This window comes from Falco biarmicus, chromosome 9, assembly GCF_023638135.1.
Source record: "Falco biarmicus isolate bFalBia1 chromosome 9, bFalBia1.pri, whole genome shotgun sequence".
Lineage (NCBI taxonomy): Eukaryota > Metazoa > Chordata > Aves > Falconiformes > Falconidae > Falco > Falco biarmicus.
This window is the reverse complement of record NC_079296.1, coordinates 33523438-33546864: the sequence shown is the minus strand read 5'-3', so window position 1 is coordinate 33546864 and position 23427 is coordinate 33523438. Positions and strand designations below refer to the sequence as shown.

General features: G+C 41.5%; 2 protein-coding genes across 3 annotated transcripts in view; both read left to right on the top strand.

The window, feature by feature from the left end:
- Positions 1 to 22995, top strand: MINPP1 (multiple inositol-polyphosphate phosphatase 1). The gene is made up of 5 exons (XM_056352904.1): positions 1 to 591; positions 874 to 1062; positions 1986 to 2083; positions 3915 to 4048; positions 19208 to 22995. The coding sequence occupies exons 1-5, from the start codon at positions 30 to 32 to the stop codon at positions 19605 to 19607; spliced, it is 1383 nt and encodes a 460-aa protein (XP_056208879.1). The 5' UTR covers positions 1 to 29; the 3' UTR covers positions 19608 to 22995.
- The window catches only part of PAPSS2 (3'-phosphoadenosine 5'-phosphosulfate synthase 2), a 48862-nt gene continuing 45578 nt past the window's right edge, over positions 20144 to 23427 (top strand). Inside the window, exon 1 of one of the 2 annotated variants that reach the window (XM_056352898.1) lies at positions 20144 to 20260. The gene's annotated coding sequence lies outside the window, so the exon portion shown is untranslated. The remainder of the gene's footprint in view (positions 20261 to 23427) is intronic. The other variant, XM_056352897.1, reaches the window with a different exon arrangement.

Below are 23427 nucleotides of genomic sequence, written 5' to 3'. Positions count from 1 at the left end.
CTTCCTGCGGGAGCCGCGCAGTTACCGCCATGGCGCCGCGCCGGCTGGCCGCACCGGTGCCCGGCGCCGCTCTTCTCCTCCTGCCGCTGCTGCTGGTAGCGGCGAGCGCGGGACTGAGCGGCTACTTCGGCACCAAGTCCCGCTATGAGGAGGTGAACCCGCACCTGGTGCGCGACCCGCTGTCGCTGGGCCCCGCCGCGGCCGGGTCGCGGCTGCCCGCCGCCTGCGCACCGCTGCAGCTCCGCGCCGTGCTCCGCCACGGCACCCGCTACCCCACGACCGGGCAGATCCGCCGTCTGGGAGAGCTGCACGCCCGTCTTCTCCGCCGGCCAGCCGCCGCCGCGGCCTGCCCCGCCGCCGCCGACCTGGCTGCCTGGCGGATGTGGTACGAGGAGAGCCTCGACGGGCGGCTGGCGCCGCAGGGCCGGCGCGACATGGAGTACCTGGCCCGCCGCTTGGCCGCCCGCTTCCCCGCTCTCTTCGCCGCCCGCCGCCGCCTGGTGCTGGCCAGCAGCTCCAAGCACCGCTGTCTGCAGAGCGGCGCCGCCTTCCGCAGCGGGCTCGGGCCGTCCCTCAGCCTCGACAGCGACGGTAAACCCGGACACCGACCCCCCCCCTTCCCCGAGGGAGCCCCGCTTCTCCCGGCGCGCCCTGAGGGAGCCCTGTGCCCGCGCTGAGGGGGCCCCGGGGCTGATGGAAGCCGTGGGGCCAGACCCATGGCCCCCACCCCCAGGCACCCTGCGTCCCCCCCGGGGACACCCATGTGGTGGGGGGACGGTCCCCGGGAGGGTGTCTGGGTGGCCGGGCCCCGGTAGCCCCGGGTGCGGTGGTGCTTGCACTGGCCGTGTCTCTGAGGCCTACGTTTGCTTTCAGAGGAAGAAGTTGAAGTTAATGATTCCTTGATGCGTTTTTTTGATCACTGCGCCAAGTTTGTAGCCTTGGTGGAGGAGAATGACACGGCGATGTGCCAGGTGAATGCCTTCAAAGAGGGGCCAGAGATGAGGAAGGTCTTGGAGAAGGTCGCGAGTGCCTTGTGTTTGCCGGTGGAGGACATAAACGCAGGTAATGACCGCCTGTTGCAGGTGGCTTAGGCTCTGAGCCTGCTGAGAACAACTTCCAAGACATGTAGTTAATGTAGAGCAGGCAATTAAAATATGCTGTAAGTTGGAGACACAGTACCTAATTAAATGCACAAGCCTGTAAACATGTATTGGTGTTGCAGTAAAAAATGCTTCAAATGCTTGCTAGTCGGTGTTCGGAAGAAAAAGATGTTTGAAAATACCTTTCCAGGAGATGAAATCAGCTTTCCCTTTGTTCGGAGGGATATGAGTATTGTTCTTTGAATTCTGCTTGGTCAAGCAGGTGTAGCTTTTATAAAACCTATTACAACTCAAACGCACAAATAATCTCAGGAAAAGGTGGACCTCTACCCTGTAGAATACTTGTCTAGAGCAGTGCTAAGTTTCCCTGTGTGGTCAAGTGGTGAGAGAGCCCTCGCAAACAGGTGTTGCTGCTGTTTGTAGTGTGCCCATAAAGCTGCAATCCCAAAGTTGCAGCACACTGCTGTTCAAGCTCAGCTGCCAATGTGGAGAGCGAGTAATGGTAGTCAAAGACCGCTCTGCATTGAACAGACACATCTTCCCTGTGTTCACTCTTTTGTCCTTTGTGGTGAGGAAGACACACTAGCGGCTGACAGCTATAGCATGTACATCAGCAGACATGCAGCATTTAATGGGAAATGCTCTTTCCCGTCATAGCAGTGTAATGTGAAAAGCTTGCAGTCCCAAATTTGGGTTCTGTGCAATAATTCTGTTGAAAACTGCTTATTTTTGGTGATGGGCCTTCGAACTGGTGATTATTTATTGGATTAAGTTGTTTGCATTGCTAAATTGCAATCGCATTTCATTTTAGAGGCAAGTTGAGAGAAAGTTGCTACTTCTGTAGTAGTGGTTTTATTTTTTGCTTGTTTGATGGTTTTATTGCAGATCTTGTTCAAGTGGCTTTTCTCACCTGCTCATATGAGTTGGCTATAAAAAATGTGACCTCCCCATGGTGTTCACTCTTCAGTGAAGAAGATGCCAAGGTATGTGGGGCTTTAAGCAGCCTGGTCTACTGGAAGGTGTCCCTCCCTGTGGCAGGGTGGTTGGAACTAGATGATCTTTAAGGTCCCTTCCAACCCAAACTATTCTATGATTTTGTATGTCCTAAATGGGAGAGATATTTGAGAAGCCTTCAAAAGATGCCTTAGTATTCAGATATAACTCATTGCACAGGCAAAAGTTCTAAGCTGTGTGCCCCTTATTCTGCAAACTAATGAAATACTACTTTGGTCTCCGAAGAGCTCTGGATTAATCAAGCAGCAAGACTGAAATACCCTTCTTTATCCAGACTTAAGTACTGGTGCTGTCTTGATTTGCCCTGATTAAAATTGTCTTTTCTTATTGTGCTTAATTCATATAATGTTTTCATTTCTGTGACCTCAGAAATGCTTTGGACAGCTTTGTTTTGCATATGATAATCATATGGTATAATGCCTTGATTCCAGAGGACATCAGATAAGGTCTTCTAGGTCCTGTGAGACTTCTCATATGCTTTTGGGGACTATCAGATCTCTAAACCTAATGCCTGTTAATAAACAGAGTAGAACCCAGATAACTGAGATTTATATTGGTTCCTCTCCTTTCAAAAAGTACCTTATGTACCTTTTGATGGTCAGTAAGGCCTCCTCCTGCAGCTCTTAAGGAAACTTAGCACCCTGGGAAAGAGGGGAGATGTCTACATAGATAGGTGTTGGTTAAAGGGTAGGCAGTGGAATTAGGAGTAAACGCTCTCCTCTCAAAGAAGGTCACTGTGGACTTCTGTTGAGGCCTGTTCTGCTCAAGATTAGAGGTAACTTAGCAGTGAGGTGGGAAAGCTTCTTGATTATATGGAGTTACTTGGGACAGTAAGAATATGGGGTGTTTGAGAGGCTTTGCAGGGGGACCCTGTGAGGGTGAATTACACAGCAGTACAGTGGTAGATGGTGTTCACTGCAAAGCGCTGCATGAGGGGTGAGATGTTGAAGCTTCGTATATGTGGTGGCCGTCTCTCAGATTCATTGTGCCACTGAGAAGTGAAATTTTGATGGTATAGATCCATGAAAATGGCTGCTCAACTAAGTAAAATTAATGGACAAAAATACCCCCCCCCAACTTTAATGCTAGAAAAATTGTAAGAAAAGGAACAGACAAGGAGGAGAGCATTGTGTGCTCTTACATAAATCCAAGGCGCAGTTCTGTCTTTTTGGGATGTGTGCACGTCTTTAGAATGTAGAAATAGACAAACTGAGTTAAAGGTATGGGATTGATTCCATCTGAAGAATGATTAACTAAGCTAAGGATCTTTGACCTTCATAAGGCAAAACCAGAAATGCTAAAAAAGCGGTGGTAGTGGTTGTCTTGTCATGTGCAGTACAGAATGGGTACCAAATGAAGGTAGTAGCAGGCAGGTTTACAGCAGAGTTAACAATGTGTAGCCAAGCTGCTGGGTGCTATTAAGGCTAAAACTTGGTATGTTCAAAGGGGAGACTGAGTTATTGCAGGAGAGAATCCACTGAAGTCTGCTGACTTTGTAGAAAACCACTTTAGAGCTCAAAGCCCTGGGCTGAAAATTACTGAAGCCTGGGGAAGCGTGCCTGCTGTTTTCCCTAGGACTGATCCAAGACAAAATGTGGGATTTGACATCTCTTTAATTTGATCTTTTGTGTGTGGTTTTATGCTGAGGCAGTTTCAACTGGAGCCTTGATATTTGGGGCCATGTGTGTCTGTGGAAGAGTTGTTGATCTTGTGCAGTGTGTGGCAGCATTGTTACTCCAGGTTGTGGAGTTTTTGTTTTCCCTTAGTGCAATAATAAATACTTGTGAACTCTAACTTTAGGTACTGGAATACCTGAATGATCTGAAGCAATACTGGAAGAGGGGATATGGCTATGACATCAATAGTCGCTCTAGCTGCATTTTATTCCAAGATATCTTCCAGCATTTGGACAAAGCGGTGGAAGAGAGCAAAAGGTAAATAAAAAGGCTGTTGTGCTTTGGCTGCAGGCTTTCTGTGGTCAATCCTGAGTTGGATTTAATGTAAATAAAAGTACTTTACTTCCAGATGTAACAACATTAGGAGAGTTTGACCTAGGAGAATATTAATGGAGATAATAAACTTTTTAATAGAGCAGCATTTCTTTGAAGAGTATATGTTTTGTTTTTTTTTCTTCCATTGGGGCTCTTGTCCCAGCTAATGTGTTTCCATCTTTTAACTTACTCATCCACACAGGTCTGCAAGGGACAGCCAGCTGCTGTGTCTGATAATGATGTTCTCTCCCTGCATAGTTTGAGAAGAGGCCATTGAGTTAAAACAATGACCGTTTTGTTTAAAATGTCCTTGTTAAAAATAATTTGTGGTGAAAATGGAAGACTGTGGGTTGAAAGCATCCCTATGATACTTTCTGTTACCTGGTTACTTAAGCACTTTGGTGTGGTAATCTTTCTTTCTGCATGTGTTTTGATTTGAGTCTCTTGTGTTAGTAAAGCTTTTTCTGTTCAGGTTAAAGGTGTTGAAATGTAATTATGGAAAAATAATTATTAGAGATTGTTCCAAACAGTGATTCTAGACCAGAACAGTCTGTTGCAGGATCCAAGAGGCCAGAGCTGCAACAGCAAACCTGCTTTGTTGTGACTAGGGGAGAGCAGACTTTAGGCGATATACCTGGTGTCTTGATTTGTTCCGTGATCCAAAGTCTGTAGTTCCACCAGCCAGTCCGAGAACTCTGTTTAGGATATTTAGTCTCCCATCCTTATTCTTTTAAAGCAAAGCTGTAGTTTGGGAACAACACTGTAGCTGGAGGAATATATTAGGCCTTACAAGTACCTGTTAGTTAGCTTGAGGATACAGTAACCAGATGTCTTCAAATGGTGGTTTGTCTTCATCTGTTGCCATGAGTTGACAACAGTCACTTTGTGTCAGAGGAAGAACACTAGCAGTGGTACTCCATCCACTGAGTTGTGCAGTCCTCAAAACTGCCTTTGTAGTGTCATGGATATAGCCATCCCTATACTTGCTTAAAAATTAGACATGAGATGCCTGTGCTATTTTTGTGTATTGTTTACTCCTATGAGCTGGTGGTGTCAGTCATGAGTCATGGTTCAGTATCTGGTGCTGATCTTGTCTCATGAATCGGTGTGATGGGGAGGAGTAAGATAGGAATGAAACTGAGATCTGTTGTGATGTGGAGGAAACAAACACTTCAGATATGGCTTGGGTTGTTTGTGTCATAATTACCTGCATTTACTTTCATGTGCTGGTAAATTTTTTGAGAGCTGTTTTAGCCTTAAATGCTGTGCATTCATATGAGAATGAATTTACAACCTATGTGCATGTTTCTTGTGCAAACTGAGGAATTATAAATTCATTGTTCAGCGATCAGTCACATGAATTAATACCATAGCAGATAAATGTGGGAATATTTATAAAAGTACATGATATCAAGATATGATTGTAAGATTGTATACATGTTGTGCCATTAAATACAATGTGACAGAAACCAATTTATAAGTAACTTTTAACTTAGAACCAGCAAATTGAGCTTTGGTGTTAATATGTAAATGTTAGTTACATGTGGTGGATGTTCTTGCATAGCATCCTTGGGACTTTATTTCTATATTCAATATATTAAAGTAGATCTACCTAACATAGCAGCATTTTAACAACTTTGATATTTCAGGAAGAAAAGCATGAGTCATGGGTATTCGAGGCTGGCTGTATGTACTTTTTTCCATGATAACCCATTGGAAGACCTTTTTTTTTTTTTTTTTTTCTTCCCCTTTTAGTTCGCAGATTGAAATCAGAAGTAGCATTAATATTTTGGGTTGGAGGAATGAACCAATGAAGTTGGTTATTACCATTGTATAGTAGAGAAGGGAGCAAAGAAGTTTGGTTCTTTTAGGAGCTCACTGACTGAGGATCCAAGCTGGACATTAACAGTGGTAGAACAACTGTGTTAGGTCAGTTGAAACATAATTCTCAGTCAGATGGGTTTTTTGCTGTTCCCTAGTGTGGGATTCGGAGAGAGACCCTGTGTTCATCACTGGACCTCAACATCCCTGTCACTTCAAGAGTTCATGTTAAATACATGGCGTGGTTTCTTTCACCTAAAGGGGAGTTACCGCTAGGTAAACAGTGCAAGTACTGTTTATCTTAATTACTTTTGGGATTCACCTGGAAAATCAAACTAAATTGTCTGTTTTAACAGTGTCAGATTAGTATGCAAGAAGGTAAATACATTGAAAATTTGCCGTTGAGATGCACACACAGACTTTTCCAACACTTGTATCCAGATGAGTGCTTTGGTCCTGCTCTGGTAATTGTGTGAGTGCAGGGAAAGGGGCCATACAGGGTTGGAAATGAGAGCTGAGGATGGGAGCGTACAGGACTCTGCTGCGTTGGGTGGCAGCACAATCAGGAGCATTTCTGAATCTTGAACCGTGCTGTGCACCAGCCAGCACAGAGGAGACACCTCTGCATTTTGCCATTAATAGGTTAAAACTTGGAAGTTGCGAAGTAAAATAAGTTTGGCTTTGGAGAGGAGTTGCTGTGAATGAAAAGTGGAAATTTAAGACTCTGATAGCTCTCATTTTGGTAATGGTGAAGTCAAAGCAGTGGTTATGCTAAGATTACCATTTAAATACATTTATTCACTGTAGCTTTTCTTCAGCCTATTAGAGAGCAAAATGAAAAATACATTAGGGCATGGCTCATTAATACCCAGCTCTTAACAGACTGACAGGCACACTGCTGTGATTACCTCGGTTATGTGCTCTGTGTCTGTCTACAAACAAAGTAAGAACTGGGAATGGTAAGATCAGGAGGAAGTGCAGGTTAACAGAAAAACAAACAAGCAAGGCCCTAAAGACCCCTCTGTTCTTCTGAAATGTGAAAAACAACTTCTAAGTGTAGCTTGACTCATGTAAGGATCACTTTTGTTTCTTTTTAGTGTAATTTAGTTTTTGAATGACAGCTTTTCAGTCCTTAAATTACATGCACTAGTTGCAGCTGTCTCAACTGTGTTTAAGATCTTCCTGTAAGTTTAATAATAAAAAAATAAAGCTGTAGCTGAAAAAAATAGTTATCTGTAAATCCAATTTGAGAGCTAGATCAGCAGTCACTAAACTACAAGGTGCAGCAGGCTTCTAGGGGAAGAGTGTGCGCCTGAGGCAGAGCACTAAAGGACTGAGAGAACTTCACCTTGTCTCTCAGCTTTGGCTGCAAAGGTTCAGTTGCAATCTCTGGCGTTCTCGTGTTGTGTTGCCACCGCAGAGGGAAGAAGACAGTGAGTTTATGTGTGTGTGTAAAGGATTGGAACCCTAAAAATTCTGCAGAATTCAAAGCTGGGTGAGCAATCAGTTCAGCGGCATCACCCGAAATGGGAGCTGAAAGCTGCTGAGGTGCGTTGCCTTGCACAAAAGGAGCATGTCACTCCATTCCACAACGTAAGGTGGCGCTCTTGAAGCACTGAAGACTTGAGTGTGACCTGAACTGGGTAACCCGGTGCGCTTAATATGTGGAAATCTGCCACAGCCTGTGCGTCGAACAGCTCGTGTCTCTTGCGATCTGGGGAGCAGAGGTGCACCTAATGCTGCTTTTATATAGGGAGAGGGGCTTATCCCGGATCGCACGGCAATATAAGAGTACAAATGAAAACAAGAAGCCATGCAAATAAAAAAATATGCCTGTGTTAATAACAGTAGAAAATATTTTGTTGTGCATATGCATGTGCATCTTTTTTTAATGGTATTTATTTAATGGTATACTTAATGGTATACTTTTGCAGCAGTTCGTTAGTCAGAAAATGAACCTTTGAGGATGAAATGTCTTTTAGTGGAATGCTTTTTCAATTTCGTGATGTTTAACATTGATTTGTAACTGGCTGTTCGCCTTAAAAATTTAAGAACAACGAATTTACTTCCAGAGGATTATCTTGGCTCCAAGTCCTCTTTTCTTTCTTGAAAGTTTAGGTTGGGCTCTCCAAAAGTAGAAGGAGGAGCATTTGTGTTTGAGCAAGAAGCTGAGAGATCTGGATTATCTGTTCTGCTCCAGGCTTGGCAGTGGGGAACAGTGTTGACAATGCTGCATTTTTGTAGCATGCTTTTAAGTATTTATATTCAATAGCTTTTTCCTGTTTTAGTTTCTAGTTTCAGCTGAATTATAAAAAGAAACCTTGCTTTTATTGTAACCCTGTTTCTTCCATGAAGTGATTCTTAACCTTGCAATCTGATTGCTCACTGAACTTAGTTGCCTTATTTAGTTGCCTTGTTAAAGCTCCCTTTTCTTTTTTCTGGGGAAAATACCTTCTGCTAATTAGTCTATCATTAAGAAAATGATGAAGGTTGTAATAAATACCTGTTGCTAATTAGTCCCATCTTGAATTTGCAGTGCAAAAGTTTCAGACGTTTTTAGAATCTTTCATCACAGGAATTCCAACAGAATTCTTGGTTTAAATAGCAATATTCTCTTCTGCGTAGGTCTTGCTGTACGGCAGGATGGTTTTGGAGGCTCCAATAAGGATTTTCACTATGATTGCTCTTGTCAGCTATCCCCCATCTGGACAGCTTTTGGAAAGGTGTTGGAATATCTGTTCAGGAATTTGGGTCTGAGGTTGAATTTATTGATAGTTGTGTTAGTGACCACCTACTGTTAGCACACCCATGCATGGACCCTATTCTTCTGCACCCTCGGTAGCAATAAGGTATAAATGGCTAATAAATGTTAAATCATCAGTAGGAATCATCTACTTCTTGAAACCTTATCACAGTTCCAGTGGGCCTTTCAGGATCACGTTCCTCCATACCTTCTTACCAATCTGTCAGGAAATGTCATGGTCACATTCCTGGGAGATGTTGGGGGCCAGGACTCACTCTGCCTTGTGTATTTTCTTAATTACAAGAAAAAAAAATTCTATCACAAGAGTTGAATATACATTAAACCAGATGACTTGTACTGAAATGGCATACTTGGGCAGCTGTCTTAGACCTTAAAGCACTTTATTTTTGTGAAGACAGAATTGCGTTTTTTCCCAAGTCTTCCTGCTACAGACAGAAAATACAGTCAGGCTATGCAACTGTGTGGCAAAGAAGCTAATGGGGAAATACCCATCACTAAACTGTTGTTTTTCCCCTCACTGCAGCTTAAGCCTTACCAAAAAGTGTCCCAGCTCTTCACTATATTGGTATAACTGCCAGGTAGTGATATGTGTGTGCATGTGCACTTGCAGTTGGGCTACTCTGGAAGAATCCTTGAAAGGCTGCTCTTACCAGTCAGCATTTGTTTACACAGAAAGTGTCCCATTTCCCAAAGCTGTGATATTTAGAGTCACTTCAACATGAGGATGTAGAGGAGCAATCGGCGAATATTAGCTTACCTCAGAAGAGCCATTGAGTTCTCTGTGGCTCTTAGATGGGCTACAGCAAGTGATCAAAATCTACTGTGACTTCCTTGCCTGCCCCCTGCCTTCCCCAGCCTAACATGGTGTGGTGGTAGGAATAACCTCAGATTCGATGGGCCCCTCATCCCTCCTCAAAAGGCATGTCTGGGCTGTGTGTTGCATTGGACAGCTGGGACTGCTAGCTCAATCCCATTGCTCACTGGCTTCTTGCCTTCTGTAACTCTTCTGGGACAGAGTTAATTTTCTTCTCAGTAGCTGGTACAATACTGTATTTTGGATTTAGTATTAGAATAATTTTGATAACACACTGATGTTTTTAGTTGTTGCTAAGTGAAGTTTTTACTAAGTTAAAAGCCTTTTCAGTTTCTTGGGCCCTGCCAGCGAGAAGGCTGGATTTGCGCAAGAAGTTGTGAGGGGACGCAGCCAGGACAGCTGACCCAAACTAGCCAAAGGGATATTCCATACCGTAGAAAATCACGCTCAGTATATAAACCAGGGGATGCTGGCCAGGGGTTGCCAGTCGCTGCTCAGGGACTGGCTGGGCATCAGTCAGCAGGTGGTGAACAATTGCACTGTGCATCTCTTGGGGTTTTTTCCTTTTGTATTTTATTCCACTTTCTGTCTCTCTCATTTTCATTAGTTATTAACTAAAATAAAATACTATATTAATAATAAATTGTTCTTATCTCAGCGCATGAGTTTTACCTTTTTCCTGACTCTTCCACATCCTGCTGGGGGGGGCGGAGAGCGAGTGAGCGGCTGCATGATATTGAATTGCCAGCTGGGGTTAAACCAGGACATCTTGTTGGGAGAAGTGGCACACTGAACTTGGAAGGAGAAAGGGGTAATGTTATGGTCACAGGAGGAAGCCCCTCTTGCTGCAGCATATGGTATGGATCAGTAGGAAAACTGTACATAGAAGGAGTAAAAATGTGCATTGCTTTTCAGTTTCAGGTTTCTGTGGGATGCCCAGGTAAGCCTTACATCTGGGATCTGGGAGTGCTCTTCTGCTAACAGGAACTCCGTGTGTTGATGAGAAATCTGTGTATTTTGGTAGTTAATGCAATATGAATTTGCTAATCTTACAAAAAAAAACAACCCCTTAACAGCTACACACTCGGGCAGGGGTGGATTTGAAAATTGGTTCTGGTACACTTTAAGGGTAATGGATATTCATTAAAGCTGTTTTATACTTTTTTCTTGTAGCTTCAGATATTTAACAAGTCTGCCTTTCTTACTCGTGAAAGAGAATATGAAATACTTGTTATTACTTGTGCTGTCCGAATGGATGATTGTAAGGCTCTGGAAGTTGGGACGTATGCTTTGTGCAGCCATCTCAATATTTAAAGTATGTGGCTAATGATTGAAAATACTAACCTAGCTGCACATACACGTTGCAAAATATTTGGTGGTTTCCTCTGAGAGTCAGCAGATTCAAGATATTTAACAATGACTTATTTGAACAGAGTTCAAGATCAAGTGAAGGTTATCTTTGTGGTTATACCAGGCTAAGCCATATGGTAAACAACTTAATATTGCCAATTTATTGGCAGCTTTTATTGTTTCATGTAATTTGCCTTCCTGTTAGGAGGTCAGTTCACAACACAATTGATAACCTTTCTGTAGTGATCTACTACTGTGCCCTAATCACTCCTTTCAGACCTATGACTCAGTACAAAAGAATTCAATATATAATATAAAAACAATTAACTGTTCAAAACTATCTTTTTATAGTATGTACAAAGGGAATAGAGCAAAAAGCTTCCACGTATGCAGTCCAAATGATGTAATTTGATTTAGAAAAACCTTTTTGCTCAGACCCAAATTGTTCAGTCATTTCTTTTAATAAAACTTCCTTCTTGCTGCTGGGATCCCATGTTTGCACAGTGCAGGTTCTTGGCTCTCTGGGTGCATTGGCAGGCTTGGGATGTCCTGTGTCCCTTGGTGGGAGCTGTAAACCAGTGTGTGTGATCACCCACTCAGTAGCAGAGCAGCTCCAAAGGAGAACTAGGGCTATGGACATGTAGATGTGTAATTTGCATTATTTGAAGTGCAGGGCAGTTTGTAGCCACATGCATACTACCACGGACTGACTTCAAGGTATATAGCAGTTCTTGCAGAGCCAGGTCATAGGCATCGGTACTGTGCTTCTCACAGGGTCGCTTTCTCAGTGGGCATGGAGGCATGGGTGGCTCTGTGTGCCTTTTGTATGGGGCCACTTCAGGGGTGTCTCCACTATGTCATCTGGCTCTTTGCGGTACTGGGAGAACCTGTGTTGAAAGCTTCTGTCCTAGGTGCTTGTCACCTCATCTGCTAATTCTATAGTGATATATGACTGGGCAGTCCAGAGAACCTCCGCTGGAAGCATGTCCTTTCATCTGTCTGCTAGAACTAGATATTTGAAATGTTGCTTGTGCCTTTTAAACCTCCCAGAATTTACTTAATCTCATATTAATTACCTTATATTTGCTTGCTCGGGATTGCTCTGAAAAGATATCTCAGCAACTTTTATAGAGTCATTTTCTTTTATCTAAGGAATTAAAAAAAGCAAAACAATACCTAGGCAACCAAAATGCAAATGAACTGACCTAACCAGTATTCACCTTAGGCAGGAAGGGTTTGACGAGTGGCATGACCCTACTGATTTGGTTTTGGCTTGTCATGATGGTTCAACATTTAGCATCAGCACGATGCTTTTGCACTAACACATTTAATCTCTGAGGTATGGAGTGGTGGGATCATTCACAAAAGAGCCTTTGAAACCGCAGCAGCTCTGAAGTGAAATGTAATGAAGCCTAGTTAGCTTTGGGTGATTGACTCCTGTGGGACTGCATAAGAGCTGTTGCCTTTTAAGCAGGGTTTTAAATGAGTTTTGTGTAGTCTGGTCAGCCTTTCAAGTTTGCCTTTGTCATGAGTGAGCTCATGTATGTTCTTGTTGGAAAAGAAGGAAATTTTTATTTGTGGTGGCATCTTGTGTTGGTACTGATTCTGGAAACTAATAAGCACAGCTGTTTTCTGTTCTACTACTTAAGATGTAAGTTTTGACACATAAGGACTTAATACTGTTTGACAGACACTTGGTTTTGCTTTTTATTCTTCCCACTGGTGATAACACTTAACAGCGCCATTGTTAAATATTTCCGCTGCCCTCTGAGTCCTACCTCTGTCACTGCATTCCCCGGTCTCTGCTGTTTCCTTGTAGATTTAAGGTTCCTCGAGCTGTTTTTTGCAGAAATAAATCACGGGGGAGGTGGGAGGGATGGAGAATTCATTCCATAGCTGAAAATAGAAAGTTTTGAGTCCTTTGTCTTGGCTTTCATATGGGGAAGAAAAAAGGCAGAATGTAGTCTAAGCTTGCTTTTTAAATAGTTGTTAAACCTTACCTTCTTTGAAGTTGTTGGAGGGATTTTTACATGAGGTTTGAAGGCTGGCAAGTTAAGCTTTGCTGTAGGAAATGTTTCTTCTTATCCCTCTATCTCTTGAGGTTTTGGTTATCTCTAGCTGAAAGTCACATAGCTGCTTAGGGAATAAACTTTAGTTGAAACAGAGTTCACTACTATACATCTCAAGTGATATATCTGTAGTCCTAGGAAGAGTAGGAATGATCTACTCTTGAGGATGGGTGAGCTGATGCAGAAGATTCAGTGTTAAACCCGAATCTGCTAAGATTAAGGAGAACTAGAATTTGTCTTAATGATAAATCCAATGTCTGTGCTTCTCTGTGGTGCTGCCTCTTCCATGGTGAGAATTAGATTTTGGGATTGTGCTGATGAATTAATTGTTCAGTAACTTCAATTTCAGCTGTGGTCAGATTTACATAGAAGGTTACAGAGTGGACAGTTCAGTAGCTGAAGTTGACATATCTCTTCAATGAACCCTGCTTGTGTTCTGCCTAGAGACAGCTGGTTCTGCTCCTTTGGAACTGCTCCGTGAAATAAATATGAAACCAATTGCTAGCAATCGCTTTCAGACAAACACAGTATTTTGTGGCAAAGTTTTATGCACAGCCTCTCCATCTCCCTTTAAAGTTGTTCTGAGATAGGTTTTTTCCTACTGATCAGTGTGCTTTCCCAAGTCATTTACTATTAAATGAAAGGGAGGAAAAAAGTGAAGTATTGTTGGCGTTTGTCAGAGTACAGCGTTGAGAACTTTGTCTGATACTTCCATGGGATGCTGAGTCATTAATCGATCGTCAAGAAGATAGAGTGTGGAAACCTCAGGCCTTCTGTTTAATATTTTATGAGCCTCTGCTACTGTTCTGAATTTATCAGTGTTTTGTTGATTGTGCTTTGCGCTTCTGTCTTTACTTTATCAGAAACAGGGGCAGTAGTAACCTTTGCCTGTGTACGTGTTCTGAAGAGGCAATCTTTTGTGATCTTTTCCATAATTAAAAATATTACTGTTGCTGTTTTAACCTCGATGGTGACTTTTATGGTTATTATCAGATGATATGAAACCACATCTGAACTGGAGTCATGACCCCAGAGACTGAACAGGAGTGCTTGAGTAGTCTTAGAAATCAGATATCCAGTGCTGGGGAGAAATCAAGTATACTTGTTACCATGTAATACAGTCTGTTTCAGCTTTGTAATTGTATTTTTTATATAGTCTGTTTTAGCATGGGAATTATATTTTTTGTTTCAATGTAATCACTATGGAGAGAGATTACTAACCAACCCTGATTGTGTAATTTTATGCTAAGAGGGAAAGAGTCCTTTAAAACTTGTGATCAATGAGGAGGTGGTTGTATATGTAACTAACGAAACAAAATTGGATTTTTCTTGGGCTCTCCATATAAGGGAAGTAAATTAAGGTTCAGTGATCAATCAGCTGTAACTATAGTGTTGACTGGTTTTTTGAGACCCCTTAGAAGACTCAGAGATACCTGTAAGGAGCATGCATGACTTAAATAACATAGTACTGCCTGTTGAATGAATGATTTTTTTTGAGAAATGTAACGCATAAGTGTGGACTATATAATTGTGTTTGAATGAAACATATGGCATGAGTGTTATGTGAAATGATTCCCCGTGCGTCCAGTGCTGCAATAAAGAATGCCTGCTTCTTAATGCTGCATTGGGTTAAGGAGTTTTCTTGTTCCTGATTTTGGTGACATAATGTGTTAGAGAGTCTATTGAAAACTCCAGATTGTACCGTATAAGGAAACATGTTTAATTCTTGTTAAAATAATACAGTGGGAGGGGTCTGCTTTGTCTCCCAAGGTAGTTTGGCCTGTTAGATGAGGATTTCATGAGACTAAAGCAGGTGAAATAAAATCTGAAGTTACAGTGAGAAAGAGAGCTTTGTTTATTCCTTGTTTTGTCTTCATAAGATTTTCTTTCCTTGTTCGTTAGAACCTCTCTCTGTGTGCAGGTGTATATGCTATAATTTGTTTCCTGTTTTGGAAATGTATGTGTTGCTGGTTTTTTAATGAAGTTAACTGTATTTTTTGTGATTTACTTCCATCCCAAGATTTCTGCTAACATCAGCTGGAAAGTAAAGCCAAACCTTGCTTAAAGCCAGTGTTGATAACCAGAAAGTTACTTTTTTCCCTTCTTCTTAACAGCTCTGAAACTTTTTTTTGGGAGGGTGTGTGTGTGTGAAATCCACTCCCTGTGGAGTGAGTAATGCCTATGTAACACCTGCTTTAGAAACTTCAGCAACATATTTACAGTACTAGCTTTCTTGCTTAGTAAACTGTAAAATACAGACCACTACTTTGGAAGCAGGCATGTGTATAAGAGTGTGCAGCTGGGACAAAATGAAAATGTGCTGAATTGCTAGAGCTGGGTGTGATAGTAAGTGCTGAAGAGGCTAAAAGAACTTGAAATAGCAGAAATAAGAGCCAGTGTTTATTGGTTTCAGGCAAGAAGCTTGGGGGGGGGGGGGGGGCTGGCAGGTGTGATGATTTAAGAACAATTCATTAAATAAAGGAAAAATGAAAAAAGCAGCTCCATGAGAGAGTAATAATTACAGGCCAGTCTAGTAGAAATAACAACGAAGGCTAGTGTTGATAAGCACCTTGATGAATATGATATAACAAAGTAGTGTTAGTATGGCTCTTTGAAAGGCAAACATACCTCTTGGAGCTTTTGGGAAGGATCAGCAAGCATTCTGGGAGACAGTGTGATTTCCAAACATCTTTCAACAGGTTTCCTTATCAAAAGAAATGAAGCAGTTGGGGTTAAGGGGGAAGGTCCTTACATGGGTAAAAAAAATGAACGAAAATACAAGAAATGGAGAGTAGGGATAGCAGATTGATTTTTTTCTTTTTCTTTTTTTTTTCTCTCTCTCCTTCCTAGTGGAGGCAGGTCACTAGTGGAGCTAGATCTGCAAAGATCTGGGCTGCTAAGTGGCATTGCAAATGCAGCACTTTTATTCAAGATAATTAAGATAAGTTGTTTCCACTAGGAGCATTGTAAAAGGACCTTGTGAAACTACCTGGGCTTGAAAATTGCAAAGTAATCCACATGGTAAAAAAAATTCTGATTATCATCTGTTAGGCAGAATCTGGGACAACTTACTGCTCAGAAGCTGAGTTTTGAGGTCATTATAGTTGTCTGGAAGTGTCTTTGAATGGAATTCTGTAAGATGATTAGAAAAGGTGTTAGATGTCATGAATTAAGAAAACTGCATCATGGGTGCAGCATGGTTTTACAATGTAGCTTACTGTCATGAGTGTCGTGCATTTCTGATACTCTGATCTAAAAACATGTAGCTCATTTGGAAAAATTGTGGAGTGACTAAGGTAGGATTTTTCAAATTGGAAAGAATATTATTGCAAAGTTGTAAGTGGAAAGGATTAAATGCTACATAGCATCTACAAATAGAAAAAGCGAGCAGTGTGTGAGGTTGTGCAACTCCTTGCCACAGGATGTTGTGCATGCTAGAAATGTACATACATTTAAGGAGAGTCTTGGCAGAGGAAAGATTCATTGAATCTACATTACATAGAAGCCACATCAGGCCCAGGAGATCTCTGAGCTGGAAATTGCAGGAGGTCAAAGGAATAGCCTTCTGTCGTCTTCTGTAGGCTTGTGGGGTTTTGCTGCTGTTCCTGTTTATCGACTGACAGGAGGGATGTGAATGTGTCCTAAAACCTAAAAATACTTCCCTGAAGGTGTGTGTGGAGGGAGAGGATATAAATGAACTAGCTGAATGAGTAAGAGGAGAGGACAGAAAGGAGGGGGAAGGGAAGAGAAAGGGGTCAAAGGATCCAAAAGCTTCACAGCTTTAAAATGAGGGAAGGGGTCATAAATAACAAGAAATGTAGGCAGAACCACTGATGTTTTTTGAGGAGCTGGAAGCGGTGCTGTAGTGAATAATGTATGCCTCTTGCTGCAGCAAAGGCATGGGTGGAAAAAAATGCAACATCCTCCATATGAAACCTTTCTGTGGTTTTAAAGCTGCTTTTGAACAGGAAACAAAGGCAGGTTTCTGATACACTTTTTTAAAGTTTTTGATGTTTTGCCTAAAGGGACAGTATGTGCGTGTATGTGCATACATGTCTAAGGAGTACAGTCAGAAGAGCTGCAGGCTCACCAGGGAGCAGAGCGATGCAAGGTGTGTTTCAGACTGCACAGACACCAAGGCTATATTGAGCTGGTAGTACAGACCCCATCCTGTGCCAGGACTGAATTACTACTTACCTGATCAAAGTTTGAATCTACAGGCAAGTCCTCCAGTTAAACATTTTTCAGTTTTGCTTGAGAGATTAGGCTGGAGCAGAGGAGACTCCTCCTTTTCAGGCCAATCAAGATGTGTCGTATCTGTGGGTGGACTTTACTGGCAGCCGGAGTGTTGCCAAAGATTCACCTCTCTCATGAAAGCACTCTTTACATGTGCTAGAACAAGTGATGTGGGCTTCTGTCTGCCACTTGGAGATGGTCCCAAAAAGCCATCATCCTTCTCTGGAGCAAGGGGCGGATTTTTATCTTGCCTGATGCTTCCTTCTGCAGCGAGCCAGCTCTTATCTTTCCTTTAGTTGAACAATGTGTAACCTTTTGTTCACAAACTGTCTTTGTTTTAGGCTTTGGTTGTGGTACAAATCAGAGGTTTAATTTGTTGGCTAGCGTGCTGGGGGAGTACAATCTTTTTGACTAGCTGATGTTCTCAAGAATTAGTAATAGCAGTAGTCCTGTTCATAATCTGGACTAATAAATTGTGGAGGGACAACTGTTTTCCTCTAATGACTGGATCGCTGTCTTTGGACTAAGCTTTGGTAAATGATGGACCTTCCAAACAGCTGAACTGTATTGGAGTAGCAGGGGAGGGAGCACGGGGAAAGGCAGTATTTTGCTATGAAATTACAATTATTGTTCTAGCATGATACTTGGTTAAAAGCATTGGTGATCACAGAGGTAGGCAAGAAACACTCTTTAAAATCCTGCATTGGTGGTGGTGTGCCAGGGGAAGCCACAGTTTGTGTGTTAAGTCAGTAATATGTTTGCTTGTGGAGGCAGTCGTGATTGTAGTTAGGTCAGGGGGTAGTAGGGGTTTACTGTAGTTTCTTAATGTCCCAATATGTTTCTACTTAGGCTTAATTTGCATCTTGAAACTGAATTGTCACTTACCCTTTATTGTAGCAGTTGAAAAAGGTTTTTGATCCTCAAATCTAGCAAAACTAATGCTCAAAACGTTAAAAGTTTCCAGGTCTAAAATGATCATAATGTGGGGGCTTCTTTTCACTGCATCTTGGATTAATTTAGGCAGAAGCTTATTAAAAAGACTTTTAAAAATTATGTGTAGTTTGAAGTATTTAGAATAACTAAAGAATAAAGGGTACGTTTTAATAATAATTCATTGGTCTTTGAAGTGGATTTTGTCCTGGATGACCTAACTTATTAGTTCATTACACTTTGTCATTCAGGTACTTTTTGAATCTGCCAGGGAACAACAACAACAAAAAAGGACTAACTCTAATCAGTCCTATTAAACGCAGCTCAGCATCCCAGGAAAACCTGTTATATTGTAGCTGTAGGTTTGTACTAAAGCAAATCTGTAAAACTTACAGTAAAAAATTCATTTGGTTTAAAAAAAAAAAAAAGTCCCAGGGAGTTTTTCCAAACAGGCTGTGGCGGAGGAATGGCTGTATGTATTGGCAGTGGATCTGTGTGACCAGTAATGAGTTACTGTGATGTCCTTGAGCCTTCCCATGTGCTGACAGTGGAAGGGCACTCTGTCACATCAGATGAAGGACTTGGTTTGGTTAGTATGTTAACAGAGCTTTGCAGCTGGCTTGGTGATTTGCTGCCCTTCTTTCAAGTTCCTGATGGGAGGAGGCAATGCTATTTAAAAATCTTACTTAATCCAAAACCAATATATTAACTATAGCATGATTGCTGGATCATCCCATACCTGGGAAGAACACAAGTGATTAGGCTCACACAGGGAGTTGGAGAGATGTACTGAGTACATGCACTCACACCATTAATCTGTTTCTTGCTTTTGTTTACCATATTTACATTAGGCTCTAGCTGTAGCCTAGCTACATTTATTACAATTTTTTACCTTTTATGTAAGAGCCAATACCTTCAATTGGGACAAAATTTAGGAAGCTTGAATGTTTTTAAAAAAGTTTGTAATAGACTGAAATTCCCAAACTGTTTTTTATCTGGCACTAGAGTTCAAAGTCTACTTCTTTAAGCCTTCATTGCTGACAGCTGTGCAGTATGTTGCTATGTTTGTTTTTAAAGCACAGGCTCTTGCTGATCCTTTGCACCTTGTTCTTTTTTAGTTCAAAACCCATTTCTTCACCTCTGATTATACAAGTTGGACATGCAGAGACACTTCAGCCATTGCTTGCCCTTATGGGTTTCTTCAAAGATGATGAACCCCTCAAGGCAAACAATTACATCAGACAAACGCATCGGAAATTTCGCAGTGGCCGGATTGTGCCTTATGCAGCCAACCTGGTATTTGTGCTTTACCACTGTGATCAAGTGAAAACCTCTAAAGAAGAATTCCAAGTGCAGATGCTGTTGAATGAAAAACCGATGTTGTTTCATCACTCAAACGAAACCACCTCTACTTATGCAGACCTCAAGGACTATTACAAGGACATCCTGGAAAACTGCCACTTCAAAGAAGAGTGCGAATTACCAAAAGTTAATATTACTGCTATTGACGAGCTTTGAGGGAATGAAATGGAGTGAGTGTTCTGCAAATTGATCTTGGTTCTGTTGGACAGATGTTGTGAACAAGCACTTTTGATGACTTGCTGCTGCTGTGCTAACTTTATAAACTTGCAGATTTGATGGGTTGTCTCAGCTCAATGCACTGTTAATTTATTACATAAGCAGAATTACATAAATGCTGTAACAGGGATGTTGAGCATTTGTAACATATGTGCTGCAAGAGGAAGTGTATTTGTATGTTTATATGAATGAATACGTAATTTCATTGGTCATTCCTCTTATAAATGTTCTGTAGCTGGACTTAAGAGCTGGGGCAACTTCTGTTGTCGGAGCTGAAGGTGGTTGCACTGATTCAGTATTGCTTTGTGCTGCCTGTTTTGCTAGCTACTGTTTTCCTGTGGCAGGCATGAGATAACTCAAACCTGTGCGCTTTTTTGCTCCTTTTCCTGAGCTTCTAGGAGGGACACTGTACATAATCCTTCTCCACAGCTGCCCAGCTTCTGCCTGGAATGCACCATGAGAACATCTGTTTCTTGGGCATTTAAAACAGGAGTTGCAATGTTCCTGCATGCATTACCTGCCTGAAAAGGGTCAAGGAGTTAAGTCTTAAAAGTCATCATCAACCCATCCTGCATAGCAAGTTAGCCTCCAGGGTAAGTAAACTATCTTTAAAAAGAAGTAGAAAAAGGAAAAGGAGAAGGCAAAAAAAATAGAAAAACAAGGGGAAGTAGCCACTCTTCCATTAAGGTGCTCTGGTTGATGCAGCAGTTGTTCTCTAAGTAATCTGGTGAGTTCTTTCACACCATCAATTTCTAGTGTTAAAGATTAGGGCTAGGGCATTTAGGTTAGGCTCTGCTATGGCTATGAAAGTCTTGGTCCTGTCCAGATGCTGACAGTTTTTCTAACAGCTCTGGTTGGAAGGGACCTCTGCAGGTCTCCAGTCCAGCCTCCTGCCTGAAATGAGATTGTTGCTCACCCTAAATCCAGGCAGGTTTTGGACTGTAAAAAGTATCTGGCTGAGACTTGACTTCTGCTAGCTGTAAAGCACCAAATGCGGTGTCAGTTACATAGGCCTTACACATTTGGTGTGCCACTGTGTTCTTGAAGCTGGTTTTGAAGAAGTCAGTTGCATACAAATACTGGTAATTGTTTAAAGCAACTGCACGTAAAATAGGACACTTGCTACTGAAAGTTGGAAAGCATTTTAGAGCTCTGCAGTGTGGCAGAAAAAGGAAGAATGAAGGTAATTGTCCAGAAATGTGTGAAATGTAGTAAGCTGGATAAAAATTCCTTCATTGCCCAGAAGGAAATGGCTATGTGAACAAGTTGTCCCAAAGCAAATGAGGGTGTAGATTTATGGCGCTGGTAGCACTTAAGTGTGTACTTAATGCTCTGTAACGAGTGTTCCATAGTTCACCCCATGAAGTGAGGTATAGTTTGCTGTGTTTACTGGGGAGGGGGTGAAAGGTTGGTATAAGCAGTTACCACAGGGTGTCAGGTGCACTGAAACGCCGATAGCCGCATTTGCTGCAGGGTATATATATACAGGGTATATAACATTTTGGTTTGTGGGCCCACCTTCAGAACTGGGAACTTAACTGCTACAAAAACAAAACCAGGAAAGAGAGAGCTGAGGAGTTAAACTTGGTGTATAATTTTTTTATTTTTCTTAGAGGACTTAGACTTTTGTCACTTTTTTTTTTTAATAGGGCTTGTATAAAAGCACTTAAGGCTTACATATCTGTAAGTTAAGGAGCAATCGAAAACCTGGGTTTTACTGTTGTACTCTGAGTTAAGGGCTTTTCCCGACATTGGGACATAGGGGCCCTGTTTCACTAGCACACTGATTTCTGTGGAGGCCAAGGTTCTGATCACTGAAGATATGATTAAAACTGGTGGATATTTCAGCATTAACATTCCAGTGAAATACTTGCCTGTGTTAGCTTTGCAGCTCTTTGTCTGAAACAGGTGAAATGGTTTGGGAGAAGTATTGATGCTGAAACAAATGTAGGAATATAGGACAGATAACTGTCAGCCCCGGCATATGACTTACTGCTTTATCAGTTTTGCACGTCTCCTTTTTTACATGATCCTATCTTGAGACTAAGTCAACTGATAGTAATTTCTGTGACAGATGCCTGCTACAAACTTTTTTGCAACATTTGAGGCAAGCTACAAAGAAATGAACCTTTGTTGAAATGCAGTTAACTTTGGTAAATAGCAGATAAAAGAGTGAGAAAATCCACCTTTGAACAAATATTTTTTTCTGTAAATCTGTCTTCTGTGATGATTCATTATTTGAACAGAAGGGTGAAAGCCTGACTACTGGAGATGAACGGAAGATTTCTGTTGTCAGTTCAGTGAGACTGATTCTAGGACATTATGTTTACTTGAAGGATATATCCTTCTTCCTTATGGAGGAGGATTATGCTGCACTTGACTATTTTTTTGATCATGTGCCATACCAGGTGGAGGAACCAAAGAATTCCTTCTACAGTGAAGTACCATTTGCTTCTGTATTACCAATTTGATTGTGTGCTTAAATGCTGTGCAAAGGGCTTCAAGGATGACTTCAGAGGCTGTTTCCTATTTTGCCTTGGAGTACAGGTCCATCATACCTCCAGCATAACAGATATATCTTCAGTGGCTGTCAGCAATTAACTGAAAATTAAAACATGCTATTTGGTTTCTGATATGTATTTAAAGGATGTGGTGACTCACTCCTTTAGCAGAATTAGAGGCTCAGTGTGGAAATGTAGAATTGTAGCAATGTAAGTGTTTGGTCATGTTTCAGGCACTTGTTCATATGACTGATTCTTACCATTAGGGAGGTGACTTCACTATGACCCTTTTATTTAGTAAGTGTATAAATTTGCTTATATGCTACAGAGGAAAACTAAAATGGATTGAAATATTTCCATAAAGTTGGGCGCTGAGTCAGTGAGCAGTATTTGAACAAGCTGCCATATTCATGGCACTGCAGATTACCACATCCTGAATAAGTCCTGCAAGAAAAATAATGCTTTCTCTTCCTTCATATGGCTCTGGACAAAACACCTCATCTCAGTCATCTATCGGGGACTTTGCAACCTTTCTCAAACTGGAAGCTTTCATTGATGAAAAATACCCACAGTGTTCTTGGATGCTGGCCTTAAATACGTTTGAAATTTATTTTATTTTGTTAAATGTCTGAAGCTTAACTAATCTTTCTGACAAATTAATTTTTTTTTTCCTTCTTGTAAATACTGCTACTGTAATTCTGGTTAGCACTGAGTTGTCAAATCGCTGGATGCAATGCAGCTTTGTAATAATACGGTACTAACGGGATGAATTTGAGAACATGTTTTGGATTTTTAGTGCTGTGAAATAAAACTGCACACTTTCTTCATCTGTTTTATGAGCAGTAATAATGACATGATATTTAGTATAACAGCTGTGTTCTGCTTCAAAATATATTTGGTAGGTTGCTATTGCTTCCATTGGTGTCTCTGATTATTTTAAGTTGTCACATGGATATAAAATGCCTTAATAAGGTTTCTACTCCCACATTTTGAGGTGAGTGAAAATTTACGCTTATTTCCAGGAGCCCTGGTTTTAAAAACAGCAATAGTTTCTTGACAAGATTTTTGCAGATACTATTACTATAGTATGCAAAATGTCTGAAATGTCCTGCATTTTGAAGTGGAGTGACGGTTGCACACACGTTTTTGTGCAGTTCAGAATCTGCTGCAGTATTTTTTTTCTAAATATTATGACTCTCAATAAGAGATTGACACTGTTGATTTGATAAAGAATTAGAAGCATATGCAGTACTTTCTAA

Bases quoted from the DNA above. Each gene is read 5' to 3' on its own strand.
- MINPP1 (XM_056352904.1), top strand. From the start codon at position 30: ATGGCGCCGCGCCGGCTGGCCGCACCGGTGCCCGGCGCCGCTCTTCTC. The intron at 1,063-1,985 runs GTAATGACCGCC...GTTTTATTGCAG, and splicing joins GGTGGAGGACATAAACGCAG to ATCTTGTTCAAGTGGCTTTT. The intron at 4,049-19,207 runs GTAAATAAAAAG...GTTCTTTTTTAG, and splicing joins GCGGTGGAAGAGAGCAAAAG to TTCAAAACCCATTTCTTCAC.